The sequence below is a fragment of the Astyanax mexicanus genome, chromosome 24 (assembly GCF_023375975.1).
Source record: "Astyanax mexicanus isolate ESR-SI-001 chromosome 24, AstMex3_surface, whole genome shotgun sequence".
NCBI classification, from domain to species: domain Eukaryota; kingdom Metazoa; phylum Chordata; class Actinopteri; order Characiformes; family Acestrorhamphidae; genus Astyanax; species Astyanax mexicanus.
The window spans coordinates 7,171,445-7,198,702 of record NC_064431.1 but is presented as its reverse complement, the minus strand read 5'-3'; the positions used below and the strand labels follow the sequence as shown (position 1 = coordinate 7,198,702).

Genomic DNA, 27,258 nt, shown 5'->3' with positions numbered 1-27,258 from the left:
CTAGTGTCACGCCTGGCCCTGTTTCCTGTCTGTCCTCGTGCCTGTGTTGTCCCACGTGACCCGTGCCCCTGTGTTCTGACTGTGATTTTCCATTACCTCATGTCTCATTTGTAGCTCCACCCCTTCCCCAGGTGTTTCCACTCCCAGTGTGTTTCCTGTTATGTTAAAAAGACTTCCTCTGTTACTTGTCCTCTGTCGGTCTTTGCACTGTCCCCCGTTGTCTGTCTCTCTGCGTTTTTCTGTCTCTCTCTGCGTTTTCTTAGCCTCTCCGTGTTTCATTTGTCATTGCCCTAGGTCCTTGTTTAGTGTTTATCTCTGTTTGTTTCTAGTTCCCTAGTTTACTCCCTGTTTAGTTATTCTTATTATCTCTTGTTTGTTTTATTTATGTTCTCTAGTCTCCCTAGTTTATTTTGGTTTGTTTCGCTGTTCTTTGTTTATTTGTTTATTTATATTTATTTAATAAATTCACCTTACCTGTGTTTACGTCCGCCTCCTCGTCTCTCTGCCTGGGTCTAATCCTGACAAAAAGACCGACCAAATGGACATAAACCAGTGGTATGCTGCTCGGAAGGCGGACCTGGAGTATCTCCTCCTCCTCGCCGAGCAAATCCGGGGAGATGACCCGCTCCCAGCGCCTTTCCTCGGGTTGGAGCCCGTCAGCCCAGCTGCAGTGGCGCCCACCGAGACCCACGAGGGGAGCCCGTTGACTGGCTCCAGGATGGCGATCCGCCATGCTCCATTCGGGACTCCGGCGTTGGAATCCCCGAGGCCCCAAGGACGCCGCAGGCCTCGGGGTAGACGTTTTAAGGGGTCCCGCCAGCCGGAGGAGGAGCCCGTTTCCGGGGAGGATTTTCTTGGGGGGGCGCTAGGGCTGTGTGCGGTCAGCCTCGATCCTCGCCCCGACGAGGACGGGGGTGGCATGGATGCAGGCTGTGAGGAGTCCTATTCCTGGGACTACTCCGATCTCCTCACACCTGCATCCAGTGAAGAGGAGTTTGAGGACTGCCCTCCTGCACCAGCCCGCCAGCCGCTCCTTCCTCCCGCGGTAGCTGCCGATCCGCGCTCTGTGTCTCCCTAGTTTATTTTGGTTTGTTTCGCTGTTCTTTGTTTATTTGTTTATTTATATTTATTTAATAAATTCACCTTACCTGTGTTTACGTCCGCCTCCTCGTCTCTCTGCCTGGGTCTAATCCTGACAGCTAGAAATGCGCACTCTCTCCGCTTTTAGACTCTTTGGCCCGTTTTTCTGCGCTAGAAATGCGCACCCTCTCCACTTTTAGACTTTAGTAAATTACTATTCTTATTTTACAGTTATAAGCTGTTCTCTTTCTTCACAGTGATTTTTTTAAATTTTACAATCCTGTATTGACAGCTTGCTGTAAAATGTACAATAATTTACAAGAACAACACTTTTACACATAATCAGAATTCTTTATCAGTCCAAAGATGGTTCTTCTATCACTCAAAAAACTCTTTATAACTCTACGAACTCCATTTCCCATGATGCACCTGCCCTCAACCCTCCGGATATGCTGAATCACGTGACGCATATGCTTTTCTGGCTCGCCATCCTTTTGATTGGACACACCTGAAAACACCTACTCCTTTCCCGGTATTGAACCTATTTTATTTTCATAGCTTTTATACCTCGCCAGTTATTTTGTGTTTTTACCCTTTTGCTGGCATCCTTTTTCTGATTCTGATCTGATTGTTTTTTAATAAAGGTCATTAGAACCCCATGGACCCTGTTTGTCTCCCTTCAAAACATTCATACACATCAGCAGCTCGCTTTTCACTACGGCAATGCCACAACCGCAAGTCTGGAAAAGTTATGTTAGGGAACATCATCCCATTGGACTGTCATCCCTCTGGGATATTATCCTATTGCAATAATAATGTGATCGCAGTTGCCTTGGGTGCATCCGCAACACTAGTCAAACTTGATTAGCATCACTGCCAACATTCCACACTCAAACCCAAGTAACGTTCAGGACTCGCTTGTACCAGATGAAATGCAGAAGTGCCTCCACCTTGCCAAGAGGCATGCCCGATCCAGTACCTTTCAGGACCCGACCCATCGGGATTTAATCAATATCATACCATTCCAAATAACTGGATGTGCCTGCCATCAAATAAAGTGGAGCCTATGCAGATGCAGCTCTGCAAAATATCACACCGATCAATCGCACTATCCTCTTGGGTGATCAGTCAATCTGAGCCTGTTGGGTAGTATCCTGTGGTTGAACTGCTTCACCCACCACAAATAAGACACTCCAACACGTTCCGAGAGCCAAAGCCACAAGCAGTCGGCGAAAGTGGAGAAAAATGTGCAAACTGCATCTTTTGGCCCGAACTCACACAGAGAGGTTTATGCCTGTGAAAGCATTATCTTTAAATTGCAGAGTCGTTTGACCCGAGAACTTCTTGAAGAAGGGGGAAAAACTCTTTCCAGATTTTCAGCCAAAAGCTGCATATCTGAATTTTGATAAAAGATGTAAAGGCTGCGGTCTGATGATGGCTGAACCTCAAAATAACGCCCTACGCTTGTTTACACACCCAGCTCAGTATGCTAATTTTAACAGTTAAACAGATCAGCTCTTATTACTTTTGGTGCCAACCTGTTTAGTACTTATTCTTAAACTTGACCTTCTCTTAACACTGACGTTTCTTATTCATTGTTTTTATTCTACCTATACTGTAAAAAAAATACTAAAGTCATGTAGCCTATGAAGGAACACATAAGGAATCATGTAGTGACTTAAAAGTGTTAAACAAACCAACATACTCTGTGAAGTATTTAGGTGCTCTTAGGTGTCAGATTGCTAATGCTATTCAGAATGAAGACAAAAATGACCAGGAACAATACATGATTATAAATTTACGGAGGATAAACCTACCATACATGAGAATCAGTCCAAGGGTTCTGTACAGGGAGGCAGTAATAAAGTAAATAAAGGGATAACACAGGCAAGAAATACTTTGTAGAGAGAATAACCATTATGACTTGGCGAGGAGTAAAGGTGTATATATAGGGTGATGAACAGGTGAATTCAATATTCTGGTGATTAACTTCCTGGTAGTGCCATGTAATTTTGATTAGAAGTGTTGTCAGTGTGAGGTGCATTCTGGGTATCGTATCTGGAGACTGGAGGTCGTGGGTAGAGAGTGTAGGAGAGGTGTAACAATTTACTGTAAACAAATTACAGACTATTGATAGTCCCAGTAAGCAAGGCTCCACACTGATGGTCACTTAAGGGTAGGGACACACACACACATTGTGCAAATAAAGGATGTCAAAGGCCAATAAGAAAGATGTCATTTTTGTAATGTACTAAGAAACGATACGATTTAGTGTGTCTTTGCTGTTTAATATAGGTAATATTTATTGGACTAAACTCTACCCAAACAAAGTGAGAGCAATGTGTGTTTTCAGATTCTATATGTAATTTTTTTATAGTTTATTATCGGGTAAAATGTAGAAACAGTTCAACATGTCTGCAAGTCTAGCTCAACCACATTTTTATTAAAAAGTAGTTGCATTTGATAAATAGTCATAACCACCAACAACAATCTCATAAGAAGAAGAGTTTTTAAATGATTTTGACACTGTCTTTTTTCCAGTTCAGATGGTCTTAACAGCAATGAAAGTGGAACATACGTTCTGTTATAGACTCCAATGCTATGTCACCTATCGTTACCTATAATCTGCTACCTTCTGCCTTTAAATAACAAACTCTCCTTCAGTAACTTTTCTGCCTTTCAGACACTGACGGCTCGTTTTCCCCCACCTTCTTCCCCACGGCCTCCAGGTTGGTCCTATTCGGATGCCCAAGGTGTTCGCTCCACACTGTCTTTTATGTACGACTGGATCTGCAGAGTCTAGACATATCAAGACCTGGGCTTATGGCGGGGTCTACGCAAAGAACTTTATCTATAATAGACTGTTTCTATATATCCTCTTATTAAACATTAAAGAGACCACTTTAGTTTCTGAATCAGTTTATCTGATTTTTTCTATGTATAAGTATATATTTGAGTAAAATGTACATTGTTGTTTTATTCTATGAACTACAGTCAACATTTTCCCCAAATTCTAAATAAGAATATTGTCATGTAGAGCATTTATTTGCAGAGAAATGGCTGAAAGAACAAAAAAATGCAGAGCTTTCAAACCTCAAATAATGCAAAGAAAACAAGTTCATATTCATAAAGTTTTAACAGTTCAGAAATCAATATTTGGTAGAATAACCCTGGTTTTTAATCACAGGTTTCATTAATCTTGGCATCATGTTCTCCTCCACCAGTTTTACACACTGCTTTTGGATAACTTTATGCCTTTACTCCTGGTGCAAACATTCAAGCAGTTCAGTTCAGTTCTTGATTATATTTCTGAGTTCAAAAGAAACTTATCATTTTTAAGTGATCTTGTATTATTTTTCAGAACCGTACATGTATTTTTTTTCTTTTACAATTCAAAATTAAATATTTCAACTAAGACATTTGCTTCCATAGTCGCAATGGTAAAACTAAGATGCTCAGGGGTAACAATAGGCTCTTAGCAGTGAAGCCTTTGAACATGTGGTCAGGCAGGAATCCTGTTTTTGTTAGTAACGGTCTTTACTGAGATGTTTCTTTAGGGAACCTGAATGGTGGACATATCCTTTCAAGGGTCATCACCGTATCTGCTCTTTACGACCTTTGTGAGTGGCATACCCGAGTGCTGGCTCCTTGGTGACTCTGAAAGCTGCTCCTGCCGTCTTTATCTTCTTCCCATTATCTGGATTGGAACGTTTCCCAAACACACAGACATCCCTGAGGGGCTATAGTCGACTCACCTGGACATTTTTCTCTCTATTCTGCATATCTTGCAGTTTTAACCCACAGCTTCAGATGTCAAAGAGCTAGTTTAATCAGCGCGTGGAATGGGGAATGTGGTGAGGGTGTTGGGTATCAGTGTGACAGGGGACCAAATCCACCGTGAAGTGGTTTCATTTTATGGTTGGAATCGAATGTGAAACGTTAAAGTGCTGAAAATGTGACACCAGCATCCCAGAGACTATTCGTGTCCAACAGTTCAGAATTAGCTGTGGGGATTGGATCGTGGTGGTAAAATTGAAAAAGTTAAAAATAAATCGATACAGAATACAGTATTTTAGTACTTAAGTCACTATTTGTATGGGTTTGTTCAGTGCTCTTTTTATTATTAACCCATCAATAAAAAAAGATAATTAAAATAATTAGACTAACTATTATGGGGTGGTTTCAACACCCCTCAACTCTGGTAAAACCACTGTTAACACATGGCGTCTCATGGATTTGTGCTTTATTATGATCCTTAAAACCACACATCATAACTGGAAACAACAACCTATAATAAATACCTTCTTTCAATTCAGAGGACTTCTGCTCAATTTCACAGTTCTGACATTAGAACATACTTGGATGTGGTGAGTGAATTTTCATCTATTACAGTTTTGAGGTTCTTGAGAAGAATGTGTTATTGCATTATTTTTGTGCTGGTGTTTTTTTACTGCTGATGACCGGAGTTTCAGGTCAGAACATGTAGTCGATCTGTTGGCCAGGAGCGTCCTCATCACAACGTTCCATAGTTTTGACTTGAAGTGAAGATACAATTGTTTGAAAAGTGGAGGTTTAGCCAGGTGGCAGATCTGCTGTCAGTCTAAAAAAGTTAAGGCGATGGGTAAATTAAAAATACTTGTAAATAAAAACCCTCCTAAACCCATGTTTTACCCATGTTATATTAAATATAAAACAAATATCAGATGTTGAAACATTGTTGAGACATTTAACCATTTCATGAAAAACATTTATACTCATTTATTGATGGAAACAATTAATCCCTTTCTGGAAATGTAATATATGTACATACTGTATATGAGATTGTCATATATAAAATATATGGCAATTAAAATACAACATATTGTACATGTACATTTATATGTGCAATATATCTCATATTTTTTAAAATATAAAGCGCACCGGATTATAAGGCGCACTATCAATAAACTTCTATTTTGTGGTCTGTTTTCAGACATAAGGCACACTAGTAAGGACACCTCCATTGACGTGAGCATGAATGTCACCATGTTTCCCTTCTAATGGGAGAAGCGCCTATGTAAACAAAACTGTAATTTTTTTAAATAAATTATTTAAAAGTCAATGAGTCCTGGATGTTAATCTACACAGATTTCTCTCCTGTAAACTGTTTATTTGGGTGAGTAAAGCGCTTTCGTTTATTTACAGTTAGGTGAGTGCTAGCCACAGTTAGCAGCAATGCGCAGTACTAGCCAGCCCCGGTTAGCAGTGCTAGCCAGCCCTGGTTAGCAGCATAGCCAGCTGCGCAGTGCTAGTCAGCCGCGGTTAGCAGCATAGCCAGCATCGGTTAGCAGCATAGCCAGCTGCGCAGTGCTATTCAGCATCGGTTAGCAGCATAGCCAGCATCGGTTAGCAGCATAGCCAGCTGCGCAGTGCTATTCAGCATCGGTTAGCAGCATAGCCAGCATCGGTTAGCAGCATAGCCAGCTGCGCAGTGCTATTCAGCATCGGTTAGCAGCATAGCCAGCATCGGTTAGCAGCATAGCCAGCTGCGCAGTGCTATTCAGCATCGGTTAGCAGCATAGCCAGCATCGGTTAGCAGCATAGCCAGCTGCGCAGTGCTAGTCAGCCGCAGTTAGCAGCATAGCCAGCTGCGCAGTGCTAGTCAGCCACAGTTAGCAGCATTGCCAGCTGCGCAGTGCTAGTCAGCCACGCTTAGCAGCATAGCCAGCATCGGTTAGCAGCATAGCCAGCTGCGCAGTGCTATTCAGCATCGGTTAGCAGCATAGCCAGCATCGGTTAGCAGCATAGCCAGCTGCGCAGTGCTATTCAGCATCGGTTAGCAGCATAGCCAGCATCGGTTAGCAGCATAGCCAGCTGCGCAGTGCTAGTCAGCCGCAGTTAGCAGCATAGCCAGCTGCGCAGTGCTAGTCAGCCACAGTTAGCAGCATTGCCAGCTGCGCAGTGCTAGTCAGCCATGCTTAGCAGCATAGCCAGCTGTGCAGTGCTAGTTAGCCGCGGTTAGCAGTGCCAGCCAGCATCGGTTAGCAGCATAGCCAGCACAGATTGCATGAGCTCTGCCTTAAAAAAAGTCAAACACTAAATGTCTCTGTCATTAAAATTCACATTAGAATTTTCAGTACATGCTCCATATTCACAGGTCATGTGTTGTTGGAAGCTTTTATATAAGAAAAAAAGCACAGAAAACTGCAGATCATTTTATTCAACATATGAAATCTCTCATTCATGTTTAGCTCTCCTCCAGTAAAGCAACAGCTGTCACAATAACTAAAGCCATCATTAAGGCTTGTTTTTTTTTGTTCTAGTGAGAGTCTGACTTTTGCATGTGGCTTTGCGATTTGTCTTGAAGGAAAACTGCCATTTTATAATTTCTCCAACTAAAACAAAGCATTTTTTTCAGTATACCCTCTGAGACTATGTGTTTAACCTCACTGGAAGCATGGCAAGAGTGTGCATAGCAGGAAAAGGCATTTTTGGTTAGCAAAGGCTCTCTACACAGTGCTGTGGACAGCCACAGCATTACTGAACTAAAGTGCTGGCCGTGTTGAAGCTAATCGTTCGGTACATTTATATTTCAACCTCATGCTGACCTATTGCTCGCACACCTGCTGCATATGAGTTCACAGTAATCACACCCCAGGTCAAAAAGACATGCGCCACAATATGCGCCGCAGTGTGCTGCGAACGGCTGAGGAACATGTCTTGGACTAGACTTTCACACATTTGCAACATCGTGGATCCTCTGTGTATTCAGTATAGAATGAATTAGTATTTTTATATTTTTATTAAATTATGTTCAGTCCCATTGTGAGCGGTCTGGACTTGGCGTCTGGCAAACATCTGCAGCAATACAGCTGACAAATGGTCTATGAGCTGGAAGTTTCCTTAGCACAGGCAATAATACGAGCTGAACACATATCTTTACAGATCATCCTTAATGTGGCTGACCTGCGCTGCATGCTTGTGTTTTATTTATGCAGGTGATATCTGATATGAATCCTTAACAAAGACAACGTGAATGAGACAGCAGTGGAACATATCTGGAAGAGATTCACCTAAGTACAGAAGCACAGCTGCGCTTACTTTTATTCATACTAATGCTCACGTTCACAATTTTCAGTGCTAATATCAAGCAGCACATACACACTGCGTACAACAAATAATACAGTTAAGTTAATTGTTTAACATTGAGTAAGCAATTTTAAGTTAAATCCATTTGTTACCTAATTTTAGCATGTAAAGCATACTTCATCAGTCAGCACTTTGTGTAGCAGTCAAACCTTTGGACACATCTTAAATTCAGTGTTTCTATAAGTCTTTTTTTTTAATGTTCTGCATTGTAGAGTTTTAAAAGACAGACCAGAATATGTTTAATATTTGACATTCTTCATAGTATGCACCTCTTGGCTGGATTTTCTTGGTCAGTTCTATGAGGTAGAGTCACCTGGAATTCAGGCTTTCAGTAAACAGCTGTGCTGAACTCATCAAGAGTTAATTACTTGGATTTCTTGCCTGTTAATGTGTTTGAGAGCATCAGTTTTAAAGAGGTAGAGTTGGTATGCTGTGAATAGCTCTATTAGAGTAATGTTACTATTAATGGTCTAATCCAATTTGAAAAATTGCAAGAGTTACCTCTGTTGCACAGGAGAAGTTCATCAGAGTTACCAGCTTTAGAAACTACAAGTTAACAGCTCCCCAGAGAAGAGCACCTAAATGCTTCACAAAGTATTTTGGTTTGTTTAACACTTTTAGGTTAGGGTGACCATATTTTCATTTGGGTAAACCAGGACACCTGGGAGGGGTGGAGGGGGGGTCGCTAAATGACGTCAACACATAATTTGCATAATACATGTTTTTGAAGCTGTAAAGGATTAAGGTTGTGGGAGTGAACAAAGTGTGTAAAAAACATCCAAAATATGTTAGAAATGTTACAAATGAACAACTTCTGTTGCTTTTTTAAATAGGGCGTCACTTTTTTACAATAACTTAATTTTTACATGAATTACATTTTTTTTCATGTTCTTAAATGTTATTGTAAGAGCAGCAGTTAGTCAGAAGTGTTAATTTACGTTTTTTTTTAGGGTTTTTGTTTATTTTATTTTAATATTTTTTAAAGTTTTCTTTATTTTTAAACCTATTATAGACAAATTGTCTGATATTTAGCTTTTTACAAAGAGGCAGACACTGTGGAGGAGGTGAGTGACGGGCTACGTGGTGAATGAGGTAAGAGACTGACTGAGACTGTGTGAGTAAAATTCAATAATTTTTTTCGTGTCACACTGAAGACAGTTATATTTACATCCTGATATAACACCACAAAAACTCGCTGGATTTGTCGGTAGTCACTTTTTTTTTACAAAAAAAGTCGCTAAAGGGGCGGAAAAAACGCTAAATATAGCTACAAAATCGCTGAGTTGGCAGCACTGACTGACAGTCACACTGTCTACATTCTGATTAAGAGCAGGGCTACTCCCACTGAGGCGGCTCAGGGATTATGTCACACGCAGCACCGCGCACAGTGCCCTAGTGCATGTATATTTAATGGTCCATTGAAGGTAATTAAAAAAACAGGACATTTCCTCACTTTTTAAAAAAAACCCGGGACGCCCGGGACAGAACGTGAAATACGGACATGTCCCGGGAAATACGGACGTTTGGTCACCTTACTTTTAGGTTGTTCCCTATGTATTCCTTCATAGTTGTTCACTTAAAAACATAGGTAACCTTTTACAATGATTTTATTTAAATGAAGTGTACTGAGTAAATGTTAGCTGATATACATATATAAAAAAGTAAGATAAAGTATATTTAACATTTCTTAGTACGTCACACAAAAAGTATTTGCATTTATTTCCATAACAGACATGAGGCCCACCACTAACTCACAATGAGTGTACAGTCATGTTGACCAGGTCTACCTTCTCTTTGGGTATTTAATGTAAGATTATTGATGATTGCTAGCAGGGCTTTTATCATTTATGTGATATTTGTGAACATTCCACCTTTACTGCAAAATCTGCAGGAACTGCTTGAATATTTGAGCTATATAAGATGGATTGTTGCAGGGAACCAGAACCTCTACAACTCCGTGCTGAGACATCTGATTCTATTACACAAAATCTTACTCCCTTCCATTTGATGATGATGGTTCAAGAAGTTCTGCCAAAAAAGCACTTTACGTGTTTGGCAGAATGAGACCAATTTAAACCGGACATATAATGAGGTAAATTTATGATTAGAATGGCGCTACTTAGGTGAATTTATGTTTAGATTAACACTACTGTGTTAAAATCATCAATTCAATTGCACTACTGTGGAAAATGTATAATTAGAATAGAATTATTAAGGTAAATGTAGGATTAGAGTAGCACTGCTGAGATGAATGTGTAAGTAGAATAGCACTACTGAGGTCAAACCATTTATAGAATTGAACTACTGAGGTAAATGGATAATTAATATAGCACTACTAAGGTAAATGTATGATCAGAATAGCACTAATGAGGTAAAATAATTGCACTGCTTAGGTGAATTTATGAGTAGAATAGCACTACTCAGGTAAAATAATTAATAGACTTGAACTACTGAGGTACATTTATGATTGGAATAACACTATTCAGGTAAAATAATTAACAGAATTAAACTACTGAGGTAAATTTGTATTTTTTTTTTATTAGATTAGTGCTGTAGTCAGACTGCATTCAGTTTTCAGCCAAAATATATATATATATATATATTTTGATGAATCCCTAATGCAAACCAAATACTTCAGAAGGTGTTTTAATTTGACATCTAGTTACAAAAATGGTTGAATTTGTTATAAATTAATTGATTTTAGGATTTTCTGTGTCAGGAAATATATAATTTAAAGCAGAAACATGCAACAGTGAAACTAGGAAAAAATTAAATATAAAATATATTTTTTAAATATATAAAACATACTAATATAATATTATCAAACTAGTTAACAAACTAAGACAGAAGCTTGGCTTTCTGTACTGTTTCCCAGGGCACACTAGAAAAAGCATCACTAGAAAAAATAAGTAATTAACTGTGGTGATGTAATATACTGACATAAACTCTTCGTGAAGTCTTCCAGTCGCTCTGAGATTCATCACTGGGGACCCTACAATACTCATCACTGCACACTGTACTAAACAGTAGGCTGGTCTTCTCTGGTGTAATAAATAAACTGGCTTCTGTTCTTCTTCAGAGAGCTCACAATATGCCATCTTACATCAGTGCTCTCTATAAACAACAACATTAAAAACTCACTCCACTGACTGCATCTCCCTAAAAGTTTTACTGAACAAGGAGAATCTGCTTTTATCTGCGGTGCACCAGTGAGCTGGAATTTATTACAGGATTTTATAAAACTTCACATACTGACGTCACTCATCTATTTTAAACTACTTTACTTCTATTTCTTTTTCTGCAGCAGCAGCACTCCCTACCTCTAACCCAAAGGTACATTTATGATTACATTGCATGACTAAGGGTAAATGTGTGTCTATGATAGCACTACATATGTAAATGTATTAATGTTAGAATAGTACTGGTAAATTTATGTTTCTAATAGCACTTACTTAGGGTATTTTTTTTGTTTCTAATATTACTACTAAGGTTAACGTATGTTTCTAATAGCACTACTGAGGTAAATTTATGATCAGAATAGCACCACTGATATAAATTCACAATCAGACTAGCACTACTGAGGTGGATTACTTTTTGTACTTCACTGTTGTAAGTCGCTTTGGTCAAAAGCGTCTGCCAAATGTAATGTAATGTTAATGTAATGTAATGGATGTATGATCTGAATTGCACTACTGAGGTAGATTTATAATGTAAATTGCACTAATGAGGTAAATGTATGTTTATAATAAAACTGCTAAGGCAAATGTATGATTAGTACAGGACTACTGTGGAAAATGTACTGTGCTGTGTTGTACAATATCGATGTAAATAATTCAGTAGTGGAAAAAAGTGGTAAATAAATGAAAACCTGCAAAAAAAACTTTCACAGGCTTTCCTTTCACAGGCTACTCTATTGCTGATGAAATAGGTTTCTTTTTGTGTTTTACTGTAAGACATATCTGGCTTTATGCCAAAGAGTTATCCAGTTATTTCATACAGGGCAAAAGACAAATGCATGTGAACCAAGAAATACAAATATTTGAATATCACGCTGTTCTGCGCTCTTATTAACTTTGAAAATGTGGCAGAAAATTTCCAAGCACATGTTACTTTCAGAGTTAAAGGTGCTCGAATGAAAGACTGGAATGTTATTTTCCTCTCCTTTATTCTCTCTGCAGTCTGCAACAAAATCAATATTTTCCCAGAATGTAATGCATGTATTAGTTGTCGATTTAAACTGTATCTTTAGCTTCATTCATAACACCTATAACACTGACTAAAACAAACGGCCAGGACAATAGGCTGTCAGAACTCCCTAAAATACCCTGGCCTAATCTCCACGGGTTAGGGAGGCAACCAGAGCACGAAAAGAGCTGTCAAAGTGTGTGCTACTGATGCTTTGTAATTGCTTCCAGATTTTAGAGTGTGAACGTTTTTCTGTTGAATGAAAAGGGGGCTCTGTTTTATTCATTATAGCTGTTGACTGTGGCTCTGTCATGTATTGCAAATAAAATGCCTTATGAAAGCCAAAGTCAGCAATCTTTCGTGTTAAAAAATGACATGCAGTTGGTGTCCAGTTCACGCTACAGAAACATATAAATCATATACCTCTTGTGCAAACATGATTGAATGCCAAACAGGTCCAAGAACACTTCCTGACGAGTTACGTCCCTACCGACCAGCCCCAGCGACTTTCAATCAAAGATGCACAGTAATGGAACACCCTGTTCTCACAGTTCTGGGCTGGTGCTCCTGAGCCCTGACGGACTCTGCAGGGAGATGTTTTCTCAGAGCCTAAATGCAGGTGCTTGAGATAGACATAATTGAATAAGCATAATAACGTCTAGTGTATTGCTGCACACGTTTTACTTTAGGTAAATTGTGGTGCAATTTTAAAACATATTTAATGGTTTGACAATCACAAAGTACTTCCATTTGGAACACTGTGATAGCTTCTTCAGAGGCGAGGTGGTCTGTGGACATACTACTGTACCCCTGCTTATACAAGCACAAAACTGAATACAAAATGTTACTGAAGAAAATGTAACAAAAGACAGTTATTACACTGTGCACTACACTATAAAAAACCCTCCTGAACATTTTACAGCAAGTAATTTGCAAAAAAAAAAATGTGGCAATAAAGGATTATAATATTACAGTAATTCAATATGGAGAACTTTCTATGCTTTCTATTAGGGTTACATGTATGACCTGTTTAATGGTCTGCCCTGGTGTTGAAGGCTGTAAGAGCAAGCTAACACTTTCTCTGTTAACAGTTTCTCTGCTTAACATTGACTATGCATTTTATACATTTATTGCCAAGGGCAAATCTGGCATCTGTAGATGCTTCAGTCATTAAAGCTCTGAGGCTTACTGCACCTTTGCTTAATTGTGAATTTAGGTATCATCAATTTATATTTAATATGTTTCAGATAAAATTCTATACACTGCAAACTACACAAAATATATGCAAATTAAGACAAAAATATGTATATTAAGCAAAAAAATCTGCCTATGGGGTAAGCAACATTTTCTTTCAAAATGAGTGAAGTAACACCTAAATCAAGCAAAAAAGTCAGAATAACTTGATTGCTGCTTGATTGTGCTTATTTTGAGATCAAATTACTTAAAATAAGGTACAAATTTTAAGTAAGAATGATTAAGATAATTATCCCTAAAATAAGCAACAGTTACAATGCTTAATAAGACAAAAAGTCTTAGAGAAAAAAATAAGATTTATTGCCTTAAATTTAGAAACTTCACCTGCTAAGATTTAGTATTTTGCAGTTTAGAAAAGGTAATTAAAGGGAAACAACTACACATTGATGGTGACTGTCAGTGACAAGAGGATGCACTCATTACTCATTGTCTCATTAATTTTTGTAGAAGCAGTCTGCATGCCTTGGTGTTTGGTTTTATACACCTTCCACCATTAAAGTAATTGCAACCTGGTTTAGCTCAGTGATTAGAGCACTGGGGGCCATCAATGACAAGGTTGTGCAATTGGAGAAAATTACAGGCTGAATTAATTACTGTTTTTCGCTGAACTCCGTGGTCCTCCGGTAATTTTAGTCCTGTCCAGACTAAAAAGTTTTGTTAACTTACTTTTAATAAAATAGCTATTTGTCCACTGCCACGCACCGTAATAACACTTTGGGTGCGCGTTTCCACAGAGATCCATGTAAACACAACAGCGAGTGGAAATGGAGGAGCTCCTGAAAGCGATGTCATGTGACTGAGAAAAAAGCCTAAAAACTCACTGGTCCTCCTGTTTTTCAATTGCAGTCCAAATGCAAGAGTTTTATCACTGAGTAGAAGTGTGAAATATTTTTCACAGACGTCTTCCTGAGAAACTAATTCTGTGTGGATAGGGCTTTATGATGTTTCTCCTAAACAATTTTAGAAGAAACATCTGTGACAAGGTTCATATCTAAATAAAACCTATGTGAGAACCATAAATAAGGATCCTAAGAGATCAAACAACAACATGTAAGCAATCAAATCTTCCTCTGCGATGCCACCACCTCTCCCAGAAATTAGCCAACCAGTCAACAAGTCACTAACATTTTAATTTTATAGTAAATAAAGCCTGAAATACGTGTTAAATCATTATTGGATATAACATGTATTTGATTTAGTCCTAGGCCAGGTAAAAGACGAATGCAATTTTGATTTAATCCTTGCTTACAGGGTGGATCAATTTTAATACTCGGATCAAAGTCTTTCTCTTATTAACATGTACACATCCCCAGCATGGAGGTTCATGTGTTTTTAATGCTTCACTCCTGAGTTCATCTCCCATCTGTGTCGGGAGCGAGGGCATGGGAGCGCATCCAGGGCAAATTCCAAGACAACAACCAATTCTAGGTGTAGGATAATACCCTCACTCATTGGCATCAAGAGAGAGGCAGTAAAGCCCATGGATGACAGGCATTCATATTACGCTTGAGCCTCAGGTTGAAGTTGGCTCAGGTGATTGCGCACAGCATTCTTTAGTCTGGTTGTTTTGCTGTGCGAGGCTGTGCTCAGTGAACTTCAACTGGCAAGAGAAAAACGAAGGCCACAGCAAAGTTAGTAATAGTAATAGATTACTTTAATTTAATATCAAACAGATGTACTGTACATGGGTTTGTACATAAATATGTGTCTTGGCCATAAAGAAGTAGAAAAACAGAACATTAATTCAAAAAAGTGGGTTGACAGTTTTTGGTCGGAAACACTTTGGTCATGTAATTGAAGGAGCGCTGCATAAATAGTGGTAGTGTGCCATACAGAAATTTACTTTCAATTCCAGAACCATGCTAAAAAATAGGCTAGGCAATTAGAATCATTAGAAGTACTTTTCTTAACCTTTAAAAAACACTTTTATTGTGGTAATCTCCTCTGCAGGTTCAACTGTGCCATAGGTGTGGATGATGTGTCTGTGTACTTTTGTTTGCAGATCAGTCAATCAATAATGACTTACAACAGTCTGCGTCTCACCAATATCAGGCACACTGCTGCTGCTGCAGCGCAACCAATCAGCTCTCCCTGCACCTGCTCTGCTTCTAAACCCATTTTTCCCTTTTTTAAATTTGAGCTGAGGGTGGAGTCAGCAAAAATCAGGGGGTTAGTGCCCTTTTAAAATGACAGTTTATAGATTTTGGGGATTGGAGACTTCACAAAGCATGTGGAAGAGTACTGTGTTTTTAAATATAATATTATCTTAATATTTTTCATTTATGAAATACAGTAGAAACATAGAGCGCAAAGAGCGCATACCGGACCACTCTTTTTCACTATTTTTAATTAATATATTAGATGTTGCAGGAATGGTCACCCCAAAACACTGACCATTAATTGTAGAATTCTGTACCCTTTAAAATCAGGAATCCAATGGCTGATAAGTATTTTTTTTAAACCTGGTATCTCATTTACAATAAATCTGAAATAATCTTTTCAATTGTGTAAAACAGTGTATGTATGTGCACAATGAATGTTAACATAATGCTTTAGAACCCCTTTATGACCAAACAAACAAAGCTAGGAGGTCTTCCTTTTGTCTTTAAGAATCCTTTAAGAAGCAAAATGAGCTGATGGACCAAGTTAGTGATCAGAAATGTATTTTTTTAGTACAAAAGAGGTGTGTCAATACAAAATAGGACTATATACGACTATGAAATTAAGTGTTAAACAAATGAACAAACGCAATATACTGTAACTGAGTCAACAACCATATTTACAACATATTTAAAAAATATTGCGTGTACTTATATTATGAAACAGCATAATTACAGTTGCAATAAGTTTTTCACAGTTACATAGAATGAAACCGGTCTACTGACAGCTTGAAAGGTGTTACTTTATGTACAAGCCTCTGCTTGTGAGTCCATACGTACTGTAAGTGCCGTCTAATCAGAAGCATTATAAGAACTGTCATCTCGGAGAGTGCGGTATGAAACCGTCTATCTCACTGAAAATCTCAGGTTGCCTTTGAGGCTCAGTAACCAAACCTGCCATGCACGCTGCATTTGGAAGTCCAATCATAGCAAATGTTAGTCACACACGTATCTGTAGTAAAGGAGACTAAGCACAGACAGATAACTGCTTCAAAACAATTGTAAACCGATCCGTTGTTAGTCATGAGAATCTGGAAGGTCCTCTGTTGTGTGCAGAGATGGAACATTAGCTTAGGTTGCCACGAAGGTCCAGAAGAGAGGCCCTAATGAGATGAGTTAGCTTAAAGTTGGTCGCTCTATGATTATTTACTATCAAATCCTGCTTCTCGATAGTGTGAGCCTTCCTTAGAAAATCCACTGTTCCTTTCCTCTTCCCTCTCATGTCTCCTTTGAATTATGGAATTCCTCCTTCTCAGACAGAGGTAAGCCATTCCCTTGAGGTGAGTCTCCAGGTGTTAGGACAGAAGAATGCATGGTTGAGACATTTCCAGTATGGATTAGCGTTTCTGGAACTGAAGGTCATGGTGACCTTCCCCTGAAAAGATAAAGCAAAAGGACACAACAATCAACTAAGTAGCCAATGATATGAGTGCTACTAAACTTCAATCCTGGATGAGTTGAATTTACTTAAACAACTTGAGGTAATTTGTTGCCTTACTTTTACAGTGTATTGTATATTTTTCTGTACTCATCTGTATGTGTAATTATTTAATCACACCATACTGTGGTTTCAGATTCTCTGGGCACTTCATTTTGGTTTGGAATCCCCTGTTTTATGATTTGTAAGTCATCTGCTAAAAAAATTAACGTTAAATATAAAATATAAAATAAAGGATCACTTGTCTTAACAGAAAGACAGTTTTTGTAAAGGATACATGTGATTGTACTTGTTACTATACTTGTTTAATTTTAGAAGGTTGTTCCTTATATTTCCAGGAGAGAAAAATGCAAAAATGTTTTCGAGCATGAATTGTCTTTTTAAGGTCATGCCACAGCATCTCAATAGGATTCAGGTCAGTGACTAGGCCTAGGCCACTCCAAAGTCTTCACTTTGTTTTTCAACAGTCTTTTAGAGAGGGGGGACTTGCTGGTGTGTTTGGGATCATTGTTCTGCTGCAGAAGCCAAGTTTGTTTCAGTTTGAGGTCAAAACCAGATGGCTGGACATTCTCTTTCAGTACTTTTTGGTAGACAACAGAATTCATGGTTTCATTTATCACAGCAAGTCTTTCAGTTCCTGAAGCAGCAAAACAGCCCCAGACTCTCACACTACCACCACCATGTTTTACTGTAGGTATGATGATGTTCTTTTTTCAAAATGCAGTGTTACTTTTACAAATGATGTAATGTGACACACAAAATCTAAAAATATAAACTTTTGCCTTGTCGGTCCACAGAGATCATCAATATGTTTTCTGGCAAATTGAGGCGTTAAAGTTTTTCAACGGATTATCAGTAATTAAAGTTATTTACTGTATCAATTTACAGTAAAAATACAGGAATTGGTTACAGTGTAGTGGCCTTGATTTGATTTACAATGTAATGTATGTATGTTGAAATGCTTTACTCAACTATATTGTAGTTAGGGATGCACTGGTAATCTGCAGAAAATGTAACTAGACAGGTGTGACACAAAAGCAGCAAATGCTAAAATTTGCTAACACACTCTTAATGTTGGTATCTTCTATTCAGATTAACTCAACCTTTGCCAGAGTTCTCACTCTGAAGCCTTCCCAACTTAGCAAGTGGGTGGAGCTTGGATAATTCTCTAATTGCTCTAAAAGTTTCAGTGCTTCATGAATGAGTGTCGCTCACTGAGTGAGTTTCCAGATAAAAACAGTGGCCTGCTATGTCCAGTATGCAAAAGTGATGAGGATTAGAGTTACCTCGCGCTGCAGAAGCTGCTGCATGCCGAGTCGCTCTGCAGAGCACACACACAGCGGTGAGCCTCATTCCAGTCTGCCACGGAGCGCCGCGCTCGCTGTGAGCCCCTGTAACTCGACATGCCGTACGGGACGGTGCGCCTGTCAACACAGCAACAAGAAGGAGACAATCGTGAACATCTGTCCAGATGTTACTGAACAACTGAATAAAAATGTTAAAAAAGTTCTTAAGGAACTGATATTGGTTTCAATTGTTTAACTGCTAGAAATGCTAGAAATACCATTCTGCCCTTTCTCTTTAAATATTTACAATTAATTTCTGTATAAGGGCTGCACAATACAGCTCTGGAAAAAATAAAGAGACCACTGCAGTTTCTGAATCAGTTTCTCTGATTTTGCTATTTATAGGTATATATTTGAGTAAAATGAACATTGTTTTTTTATTCTATAAGCTATACACAACCTTTCTCCCAAATTCCAAATAAAAATATTGTCATTAAGAACATTTATTTGCACAAAATGAGAAATGGCTGAAACAATAAAAAAAGATGCAGAGCTTTCAGACTTTAAATAATGCAAAGAAAACAAGGTCAGATTCATAAAGTTTTAAAAGTTCAGAAATCAATATTTGGAGGAATAACCGTGGTTTTGATTACAATGGTTTTACATCTTGGCATGTTCTCCTCCACCATTCTTACACACTGCTTTTGGATAACTTTATGCCTTTACTCCTGGTGCAAAATTTCAAGCAGTTCAGTTTGGTTTGATGGCTTGTGATCATCCATCTTCCCCTTGATTATATTCCAGAGGTTTTGAATTTGTGTCAAATCTAAGAAACTCATAATTTTTAAGTGCTCTCTTATTTTTCCCAGGGCTGTATATAGTTTTAGCTTCACCATGGCAATGCGCATATGTGCAGTTGTTTTTTGGTGCTCATTACAAGGAAACTTTTATGATTATATCTGAAATAATTCTCTCATACAAAACAGTACAATTCAAAAGTTTGGACAAACCTTCTCATTCATTTTTTTAATTATTTTGTTCCTACTCTGTGAAGCATGTGGATGCTCTTGTCTAGGGAGCTGTTAACTTGTGGTTTCTAAGGCTGGTAACTCTGATGAACTTGTCCTGTGCAACAGAGGAAACCTTTTCTCTTTCTTTCCTGGGGCGGTGCTGATGAGAGCCAGTCTCATCATAACGTTTTTGATGGTGTTTGTGACTGGATTAGAACAACAGCTCAAATATTCACTGTTCACTGTATACCAACTCTACCTCTTCACAACTTTACAACTGATGCTCTCAAACACATTAAAAGGGATAAGAAATTCAAGTAATTAACTCTTAATATGTTTAGCACAGCTAAACAGTTAACTGAAAGCCATTCCAGGTGACAATCTACAATGCAGAAAATTGTGACATAAAGAAAAGACACTGTATTTAAGCTGTGTCCAAAGTTTGTTTTGTACTGTATATCACAACAAAATATTGCAATGTCAGTTTTTTCCAGTTGCATGCAGCCCTAGTCTGTATTTTGCATGATTCTATATAACAGCTGGCTGAATCTTTAGGTTCCCTATGATCTTTAGGTATCAGTAAAACTCTTTAAACTCTCCATAAAACAGTAAACCACCTCCACCTCTCACAATGAAAGATCTGTTTGGTTTTCACATTAGCTGCAAGTGTATGACACAAGTATTGGAAAGAAAAAAAAAGCACATTTAAATGAATAATACATTTACATCCAATATTACATTATTACATTTTCATCTGATAGAGATTAACTGAAACAAGTTGTCCAGTATAGTCATAAACAAAATTATTTTCTCATCATTTTGTCAAGCTCATAAAGCCCTTGGTAACAAGGGGTCAGCAAAAAGGCATATTAAAAAAAACAGCTGCTGGATTACGAACAATGGGCACAGGGGAAAAAACCTTGGCAAAGAGAAATCAAATGGAAAACGAAATGAACAGGAATGAGGTACGAGAAAAGGCATTTGTGTTACTAAAACAAACAAAAAAACATGGCATCACAAAAGCTTCACAATAGTATCACAATGCTACATTGTTCTTTGCTTTCTGTGGAACTTTAATGTTATATTGCAGATCCTTAAACACTAGGTGTTTGTATTATTTATTTATTAGTTATCAATCCTATTTTATAAACTATTATTGTATTTGGAGCATGGTTCAATTGTATGGCCTATGAAACTTATTTTAATTATAATATAAATGTCATGATGAGAGTGGCAAATTGTCTAAACCGCTAAACTCTACACTCACACTTTTTTACTTATTAACTTATTAACCCTTATTTAAAAAATGTTTTTAAGGCATTATGAAGCATTTCTCATGATATTCATTACATTATTATGTATATTACATTAAATTAAAAAGGACAGACAAAATAATTAAAAGTTTTACTGTTTTTTTCCCTAAAATCAATGTAAATTTTTTACGTTTATTGTACAAAAAAAAAACTTTGATTAATTTTGATTAATTTCGAACTTGTTTTAATTATCCCACGATGTGGGCCCTTAAAAGCAGCATTATGCGAGAATTGGCATGTCAGGATGTGTAAATTCGAAATTTGAGATACCATTGAAGGACACACTTTACAGGTGCCTTTCTGGACAAGCTGAGAGATACAGCTCCATCTATAATAGAAAGTAAAAAGCATGCAGACTGCAATGGTACAGTTTTATTTCAGGATTTTAAACGAATATGGTGTCCTGCCAGCTTTACCAAGTTACACAGTGCATTTAGCAGCTGTTATTTCAGCAGTAACAATGCTAAATATTGTTGCTTTAAGAATCAAATATTAAAATTGTGGCACAAGTTCAAATATGCCCTTTTCACACCTTTATTGTCTGAGTTTTAACACCAACCCTCAAACTATTACCGCCTTTGTGTGATTCCTCCAGCTCCACAGATCATCTTGACTGACAGATATATTGAGAGCCCCAGAGCCTTTTCATTGCGTAAGAACTTGACATTGCACTGCTGCTGATCCGAGAAGTTGCAAACAGGTCTCACCCGAGGGAGGGACCTGTGACCTAGTTTAACCTCTAAGGCAATAATCTAGAAAGTTCGTAAGCTTTAGCAGGGCTTGAGGAAACACCTTGCTACGCCGTTGTTATTCACACCATATGGCATGCGACTAGAACAGGCCCTGAAGCTGAGTAAATGCGCAGAGCTTTGGCCAGAGACTTCTTCACCTCATCTGCTAAGAGTTACCTCTCTAAGCATCCTGTCAGGAAAGCATCTCTTTGATGTCTGGCCATTGTGTTTAGTATTAAAAAGCTGCAGTTTTTTCCACTGTAATGCTTAATCTATTAATAGATTAATATTTTATGTCAGTTTATGTCTTAAATAGAGTTAAAGAGATACTGCGGGTGTGGTGACCTTTCTTATCTAGTTTACATATTGCACAAAAATGTTGCTTTCCTGTTTTAAGGATTTTTTTTAAAGAAAGGTGGAAACCCATTTACACCCAATAGTCTGATTTAGTTGCACCGTCAAGCGTCCAACAAGCAACCCCCAAATCTGCTTTATAACAGGATATGCTGCACTTAACCCATGATAAATTATCTGTCAGATATGCAGAACGACATATACAGCACATAGTTAATTTAAAATATACACAATTAACCATAACATTAAAACCACAGCTCTGACTTCTTGAGGCAAGGACTCTGCAAGACCTCGTAAAATGTATTGTGTTTTTATCTGGCAACAAGATATTAGCAGCCCTGACCAATCATCCCCCTGTCACTAGTACACAGATTGTCCTGTCTTGAAGAGGATCTTTTGGTAGGTATTGACCATCGAAACCGGGAACATCCTACAAGACCTACCTAATGATTTGGAGATTTCTCATGCTCCTCCAGACATCACACTTTGTATCTGTCAGATCTATACACTTGCCCATATTTTGCCCAAGAATTAAACCAACTAATGACTAGATGCACAATATGTACATCCCACCCCCTCTTAACAGGTGCCACTGTAACAAGAAAATCCATAAATGTCATACACTTGAAATTTCAGTGACTAAATGCTTAAATGTTTTATGGTATGGCTGATTGGTGTATAAATATATAACTATATTAATCTTATAATCAGATTTTTATTTTTATTTTTTAACCAATGCAGCATCAGTGAGCAGCCAACACACTTAAAGGAAAGTTTCGGATCCCCAGCTCTGATACATCAGCCCAAACATGCCTGTGCTGACCAACATCAGAGTGAGAGTAAAAGGAGAAAAAAGCGCCATCTACCCACCCAGAGAGAGCTTTGCGACTGCACTTTAGGATACTTTCAAAGTTCTTAATTTTTTTTTCGGAATGACTGACCTTTGATTTTTAAAGTATTTTTTTCTTTACTTACTTGAGTAGTTCTTGCCATAATATGTATTAGAACATTACTTAAATATATAGTTATTTACTGTATACCAACTCCAACTCTTCACAACTTTACAACTGATGCTTTTAAACACATTAAGAGGCAAGGAATTCAAGTAATTAAGCCTGAATTTCCAGGTGATTCTACCTCATAAAGCTGACTGAGAAAATCCAGCCAAGATGTGCAAAGCTGTCATCTAAAAATCCTAAATATAAAAACTATTCTGTTTTTTTTTAACACTTCTGTGTTTAATAAATTCCATGTTTTTTTGGAAGACCTAGTATTAACCTACAATGCAGATTTTTTTTTTAAATAAAGAAAAAACAGTTTATCAATATTAAAATGTAAAGACCTATATTAAACTAATATAAAAAATATATATAATTTAAAATAAGCCAGTAATAAAATGTTTTGTACAGAAGGTAGCTATGAGCTGAGCCTTACTCTGGGGTGTTGATCCAGATAATGTCGAGGTGGCAGTAGTAAACACACTCCTTGTCCTTGTACGTATAGCACGTGCATCTCCGCGTTCTGCGCCCGCGCGCCGCCGCGTGCAACGAAACCGCTGCGCTCGCGGCACTGGCGGACTGCGCCTGCGCGGTGGCGTTCTGCTTGAGAGTCTCTTCAGAAGGCTGCGGGAAACCTGAAAAACGGACAAAATTACAAAATATTCATTATAAATCGACGAAAGATGAGGGAGGCGAGTTTTGTGAGGAAAAAGTAGGTAAGTTTAACAGGACCTAAATTTGGGATTTTAAGTGAAAGTAAAGTGCTTCTTCAGAGGTAAGGTTGTAAGAAAATAGGGTTTTGAAAAAGTCTTTGCTAATAACTTAATTGATAAAATGTTTCTCAAGAAGGTTCACCGTTATTTTTTACACATTTCGGCTAAGGTTAATGGTTTAAGTATGTTCTATATCAGGTTTTCTTTTTTTGTCAGATTCCAATCATATGGTTTGCTTTACAGCCTGAGTTTTAACTAGTTACTTTAGCTAACCTAGTTAACCAACCTAGCTAATCTTTTAAATAGGAAACTGTGTTAAACACCTTGAGAAAAAAAGTACGAATCTTTAAACACCTAATTTCACTTTAGCTAATCAGTTTAGTAAATTTGTAAATTTGCTCTTAGTGTTAAATTAGGCTAACATATTCAGTGTTTATCTTTAATCATCCACTCACAATGATAATTTAACAGTAACTTAAAGATGGCAATTTAACACTGGCCAATTTACTTTGTAACAAAATATCTACAAGAACCTGACCCTGATACCCAATATAGCAAAGAACATTAAAAAACGTTAACCTTTATTTAACATTCTCATCTTGGCATCTTATTTTTATGCTGAAATAGTGTAAAATAGTGTTGGTGATTTTAAATCTAAGTTCATTTAAAATTTTTAGGACTTTTTAAAGACTGCTTGGGAGTCTTCTACACTCACAATAGTCTTATAGGCAACATATGCTTCCTACAAATAATAATAATAATTTGTGTAATTCTAAGAGTAATAAAAACTATTATTTATATGTAATTTTCTGTACTGCAAGAGCACATTACAAGCAAGAAAGACAAAATATGCATACAGCACCAATCAAAAGTTTGGACACACATTTTTCTCATTCAATGTGTTTTCTTTTTTTCGTGTTTTTTTTACGTTGTAAATTTAATATTGAAGATATTAAAGCTATACAATAACAAGCTATACAAGAACACATTGAATTATTTTGTTAACAAAAAGTATTGAACACACCAGCGTATGTTTTATAATTTATCTCAATGCCTTCATGAGGTAGAGTCACCTGGAATAGTTTTCTTATCTTAAAAGGGTTGCTTAGGGTGCTGAACAATAGTTGCTGCTTTTCCTTCACGCTGTGAAGCTCCAGCTCCTCCCAAATCACTATCTTAGTTTGGTTTAGTTCAGGGGATTTTTTTTTTTACAAAAGTATGTTTTTAATATTAATTTGCAACGTAGAAAACAAATTAAATAAAGAAATAAGACGGAATATTAAATGAGAAGGTGTGTCCAGAATTTTAACTGGTACTGTTATGTATTTAATATAAGTACACTTTTAACACAACAATACTCATAAAGCCATAACATTTTGATCAACGTAAAAATTGATATGCACAAATAAATCAGGTCTGCATTGAAGACTTTTTAAAATTAAAACTTTTGTTTTAATTTAATCTGGAGAGGATGAATAAATATTTTTTCTAGTTGAACCACTTTATTGTTATATATTAGACAGGCCTGTTAAAATTAAAGAGAAAACCCATAAAGGTCACACCATGAAGAGAAAGCTTGGCAAATTCCCTCATAAATTAAAGCTGTGAAACTCACCGTTGGCGTTTGCAGCTGTGAATCCAATTAAAAGCAAAACGCCCAAATTAATCCAGGATGCCTTGGCCATCCCACTCTTAATCCAACACAACGTGTCCGGCTGAAGAAGCAAAAGTAGAAGGGAATCGCAGAGATATCGTTTAGATTAATTCCAGGGTTGTGCCAGAGTGATCAAAGAGTCGAAAGTCACGAAAAAGTGTCATTTTTCTCATGTGTGCTCTTCATAATCCCAGCCAGAAAAAGCGCATTTATCACGGAGCTGTCAGGTCTGCTGTGGAAAGGTGTGGAGATACATGTGATAACATCCTGCAGCAGGGGCTGCTGAGAGTCAGTGAGTTTCAGTGTGAGTGTATAGGTATGTGAGTGTGTGTATGTGTGTATGAGTGCTGCTGTCTCTAAGCAGCAAATGGGGCTTTATAGCTGTAGAGCGCTCCGAGCACCACCCTTCCAGACTACAGCTCCTCAGCCACTGAGACCACTGGGATGCTAATTAGCTCCAGGCAAAAAAGGGCAGTGGTGTCCAGTTCTGCCTTTGCTCTGCCCCAGCCCACTTTAAACCCATGAATGACTAGTCCTGAAGTGGGGAGTCTATTCAGGTGTAGGGTATTAGTGCTATAAAATGTGTGGGGCAGGGGTACATTTGGACTATGTGGTGTAACGTATCAAAAAGTAGGTGCAACGTCATTAGGCAAAGGTGTAAAAAAAATATTCACATTAATTACTCAGGAAGAAGTATAAATAGTAGGGTTTAAAAATACTTCTCAAGCTTTTTACTTAAGTAAAAGTGTAAAAGTACTGGTTTTAAACTTAAATTATACAATTAAAAGTAATTAAGCCATTAAGGACAAAAGCCTATTGAAAATGAATGCGTTTTAGTACAATGAAAATATATTAAAAAAGCTTAGTTGGACGAATCATCTTCATACTAGGCTACATATGCTGCTATGTTCTTGCTGGAGTGTGACGTGACATGTGCAGGTGTGATGGATCGTGTATAAACCATTAGGGTGTCAGAATGGTATATGTTTACACTTCTCATCCAACCACAGTCAAATTCACTCCTTTTTTTTGGATGATGAATGAATTAGGAGTATCGGGGCTATTTTTAAAATGTAAGGAATAGAAAGTTCAGATAATGGTGTGAAAATGTAAGTAGCAGAAGTAAAAGTAAAAAGTAATCACTCCAGTAGATAAACAACATTTATTTAAGTAAGATAACAAAGTGTTTGCACTTCATTTCTTGACGCTTCTGGTCATTAGAGTTGCATAAGGTGATTATATATTGTAAAATATAAACAAAACCTAATAAAATAGTTTAACAGTAAAAAGTAAAAGCAATACAAAAATAAAAAATCAGTATAAGTGACTAACTCATGAAGCCACTGAGAAAATACCAAGTGTGCAGATCTGTCCTCAAAGAGTAATCTAAAGTATAAAACATAATCTGAATTGTTTAAAATTTTTTGTTTACTATGTAATTTCACAGGTTTTAAAATAATTCATCATGTGTTTAAAATAATACTTTTAAGAACAGTATAGGGGTGTTATGGCTTGGCATAGCTTTAAGTACATTTGTGTACAAACAAAACAAAAAAAAAAGTTTTAGTGTTTTCATGCCTTCGTGTTTTTGGAATGCCAAATAAAAAAACACATTCATTTTCATAGCTTCATAGTTTTTTAAGAATGTAGGACTGCTATTTTCTTGGCGTGTTTCAACTGCTTCAATATATTCACATTAACCTCTGAAAAACAACATTTCATGACACAAGCTATGCATTCTAAGAATGTTTTCAAGTGTCATGCTGTTTTTCCAAGTATTGGGGTTGTATGATATTGCAAAATTTGTAACATTTAATTAAATTAGCTGTCTTTTTTCCACACTTAAAATAGAAATAAAATGGAAAGCTTTAACCATCGTAATCAAAGGCTCAGTAGGAATGTTTAACAATGTAAGGCTGCAGTTTTGTTTTCACGCTTTGACTGTTCCAACATAT

The 27,258-nt window shown here is 37.4% G+C and overlaps 1 protein-coding gene across 1 annotated transcript; it reads right to left on the bottom strand.

Moving 5' to 3' along the window:
• Nucleotides 1-15,283: 15,283 nt before the first annotated feature.
• On the bottom strand, nucleotides 15,284-26,521 carry LOC103038368 (endothelin-3). Its single transcript, XM_007251388.4, has 4 exons — nucleotides 25,265-26,521; nucleotides 23,373-23,571; nucleotides 18,531-18,668; nucleotides 15,284-17,181 (listed from the first exon to the last, which is right to left on the bottom strand). Exons 1-4 carry the CDS (start codon nucleotides 25,332-25,334, stop codon nucleotides 17,166-17,168), a joined length of 423 nt encoding a protein of 140 aa, XP_007251450.2. The 5' UTR covers nucleotides 25,335-26,521; the 3' UTR covers nucleotides 15,284-17,165.
• Between the last annotated feature and the right edge of the window lie 737 nt (nucleotides 26,522-27,258).